General features: G+C 41.2%; 1 gene segment (V, D, J or C); it reads right to left on the bottom strand.

Moving 5' to 3' along the window:
* Positions 1-2,677: 2,677 nt before the first annotated feature.
* LOC123583344 lies at positions 2,678-3,724 on the bottom strand. The segment is given in 2 exon segments: positions 2,678-3,383; positions 3,573-3,724. Coding segments are annotated over 2 exon segments (420 nt in total).
* Between the last annotated feature and the right edge of the window lie 228 nt (positions 3,725-3,952).

Raw genomic sequence — 3,952 nt, 5'->3', positions numbered from 1 at the left:
CTTAAAGAAAACAAGTGGATTTAGTGGGAATCAGAGTGAGAATACTTGAGGAACAGGGTGATGGTCTGTTTCTTTAACTTAGTATTACCCTATAGACATTTCCTATTTCACTTTATAATCTTCGTATTTTAGAGGTGGTTTTTTCTAAACATACTCTAACAAGTTGATGGCTAAATATTAAAAATGTTTTAAAATTTTGGAGGCAGCACCTCAAATTTCATGCTTCTTGTGCTCATTGCTCTCTTGGCAGATTTTCTCCTTAGGGAAAATGCAGTGTGATGCATGGGTCAAAACTCATGGTCGTTTACCTTTTACCCATGTGAGTTATAGCCACGAATGAGAATGACCTTGACCGGGTAAAAGCCTGTGTGCCAGTGTATATCATTGCATTCAGCCATGTGGGGGAAGTCTCATAAGACCCCTCCCTACTACGCATGAAAGAAATGTCTAACATTATGAAATATTTTAAATAGATTGAAATCCGATAAAATAATTTAATAGACTTCGTTTACATGCTATATGGATCTAATAACTGCTGAAATTTTGTGATCCTTTATATCAAGCCATAGGTAGGCACTTCTATCCATCTGACTGTCTTAAATGCACTGGAGACTAAGCCTCCTTGTATGGGAGAGCTTGAGGGCATGTGCACACTGTAAACAGCTAAGGGTAGGATGGTTTTTGCAGTGAATAATTAGAGTTGATGTGAATTTTTTTTTATTTTTCAATTTTTGCCTTTTATAGATCTTGATGACTAAAGGGGGGATGATAAGATAAAAAATCCAGTTCACACACCACTTTCGGGGAACATACCTCATGTGTGAACGATGGCCACCTGTAGAGCGATTACTTACTCTTCTTCCTTTGACTCTTTTCTTCCTGGGTCTTCAAATGAAACAAAACAAAACAAATATATCTTCTTCCTATTGTTTTTACTTTACAGTATTTCCCTTAGAAACACTGGGGAGACTTACCCAGGATTTCCCACTTCTATCTTATAATCTTAAATAAAGAAAAGCTGGATTCTCCTCCCATCTCCACATCTTGGTTTCTGGCTCTTGGTGTAGATAGAAAAGGGGGAAGAAGAGAAAACGGGCAGAGGCATGTGCAGGCTGAAAACCAGCGGGTACATTACAGTCGTTTTTATCCTATTTCTTTTCCTTTTCTTTGAATAATTACTAGCCCTTTTCCCACACTGTCTCATTTCCTGGACAGTGGAATCTAAACTGCACTCAACTGCAATGCATTTCCTAACAAACTCATGAGTTCAAGCTGCCTTTACTGTCTTCACTCGCCTATGATAATAGGGCATTAAAACACCCCATGTACAGGAATAGTCATTAAAATCAATTATCAGGAGAGGTAGGTCTTTTTGTAACTTTTACACCTTCCCCACTTAAGGGAGCATTAGTCCACAGTGATTTGAAGGGCTAGCAATCAAAAATCTTGTTTTAATACTGTGTCGCTTGGTCATGTATAGTTAATCATTGTAATCCAGCTAAACATGAGTGTCAGATAATAACCACAGAATGCAGTTTCGCCTTACTTGGGTTTTGGCATTTTAAAATAGAGGGTATTGTATATTTTTTTCTATTTGTGAAATAATGCTCGGTATTGAGTTCCTGTGGGGTTGTTTGAAAAATAAAGAGTATTATAAAGTAGAAAATAAACAGTGTTAAGCCCCGTACTCAAAAACTACCGATACAGTGATAAACATTATGGTGTTATTGTGAACATGTTATTTTATTCACATGGCAAGCACATCTTATTCCAGTGTTTCATGTACTTTTTTGGTATATAACTGTGGTCACACTGTTGGTAATTATTTTTCTCCTGGGATATTTAACATGGGGCATGTAATGGAAAAAGCATGGCCTTCAGAGTCAGATGGACTTGATTTCAAATTCTAGCAGTTATTTTTCAGAAGGGAGGAGGCAACTTTAATCTTCCTGAATTTGCATTTCCTAACCTGTTAACTGAGAAGAAGAACAATGATCCATCACAGTTGTTTTGAAATTTTAATGAGGTAATATTTGCCAAGCACAAGGCCTATCATGTTTACTCTCAAAAAACAGTAGTCTCCATTGCTAACTCTGTAAACACAATATATATGAGTTCATATATTTCACTGAAAAAATATACCGTAATAGAGCTAAGCTAAGTGTATGTTAGCTAGGCATTAACTTAGTTTAGCTAGCCTCCTTCTTTTGGGAGACTGCTTCCGGCACTAAGTTTTCAAATTAATGTGCAAGTTCTTGAGAAAGCTACTTTCATGAAGCACCTAGCTTAAGCAACCACCCAAAGATGAAGGGAGTAAGTAAGAACACTGCAAGTGACGAAGAAAAGCTTTTGTTTGAATCAAGTAATGATGTTTTCTGGTTCCCACCCTTTGTTCTTTGCTAATAGTCCAGCAAGAAAAGTGGCAGGCAGGGGCGCCTGGGTGGCGCAGTCGGTTAAGCGTCCGACTTCAGCCAGGTCACGATCTCGCGGTCCGTGAGTTCGAGCCCCGCGTCGGGCTCTGGGCTGATGGCTCGGAGCCTGGAGCCTGTTTCTGATTCTGTGTCTCCCTCTCTCGCTGCCCCTCCCCCGTTCATGCTCTGTCTCTCTCTGTCCCAAAAATAAATAAAAATTAAAAAAAAGAAAAGTGGCAGGCAGAACTCTACCTATAAATGTGCCTATTCTAGGTGGAAATAGCTGACCCAAATCAACCAGACTTTCCATCCATCATGCTGTTAGGTACAGTCCTTGATTTCTGGTGCACATACAAGTTGCTGGTGCAATCCTGGTAAAAGGGCTTTCTTTCTCCCCCAGGGCATGATGGTGTTGTTATAGAGTTGGTATTGTATGAGTGACCCTGTAAAAATATTTGCTATGCAGACGTCCATAAAAAGCACAGACAAGGTAGTGAATGCAGGGATCGGACTCAGTAAGCCACAAGTAATTGTCAACATGGGCATAAGGGTCTTAACTGATGGTTGCTTTTCCTTACAGTTTACTTTTCGGGTTGTGCCTGATTTAGCAAGTTCCCCATCTAACAGTCGCAGGAGACTCAGCTGTAGTATTTGGGGACGGGCTGCAGCTGACTAGAACACACTGTGCCTCCACTGCACACAAGTAGGTAGCTGAGTCTCCGAGCTGGGTGGCTGTGATGTGCAGGGTGCTGAGAAGTGCTTTCTTATCTAATGTCCCTTTTAACCTTCCTGACTTCTGAATCCCATTTGAAATTTGTCTAAACAGAAAGGTAGGAGTGTTCTCTTGCTGCTGAAACCAAAGTAGGCTTTGAAAGTTGGTCACTTGGTAACTGCAGTTGAGAGTTGCACTGTCTTCCTCCTGGACAACCAGAGATGGGGGGCTCTGTATCACCTTGTCTTCACTGCTCACCCCTGTTCAGAAAAAAAAAAAAAGGATTAAATAAATCAGTCAGAGAAAGAGTGATGTCAGATCAAGTCTTCTCAGAGATCATAATTAGTCTCCACTGGAACAGCAGATAAGTCAAGATGAATGCCACTTTTCTGAGAATCAGTCCTCAGGTTTTCCAGGTTGTCCCTGCCGTTTGTGATAATGCTACTCACAGCTCAGCTGCAGCCAGAAGATTGCTAGTGAAGCTAGTGGCCACTTCTCCATCCTTCCACTCTTGAGTTGGTTTTCCTGAGCAAAATGTGATTCACTGCCCTGAGCTTTTCTTGTTCTTTTTTGAAACAACACCCTTTCCCCCAGGACCCGCCCCCGCGCGCCACCCCCCCCCCCCCCCCCCCCCCCCACCACCAAACACACACATAATCTGAAAGGGAAATAGCAATTTGGCTCTTCAGCCAACCAGAAAAATAAATGTCATTTGGCCCTAATTCAAATTCAAATCCTTCCCACTCAGGCACTCGGGAGTCATTCAAAAGAGAGCACTGCCATCTTGTGAGCTGGTGCAGAATAGCTGAAAACTTGTATCCGCTTGTTT

Source organism: Leopardus geoffroyi, chromosome B3 (assembly GCF_018350155.1).
Source record: "Leopardus geoffroyi isolate Oge1 chromosome B3, O.geoffroyi_Oge1_pat1.0, whole genome shotgun sequence".
NCBI lineage: Eukaryota > Metazoa > Chordata > Mammalia > Carnivora > Felidae > Leopardus > Leopardus geoffroyi.
This window is presented reverse-complemented; position numbering and strand designations above follow the sequence as displayed.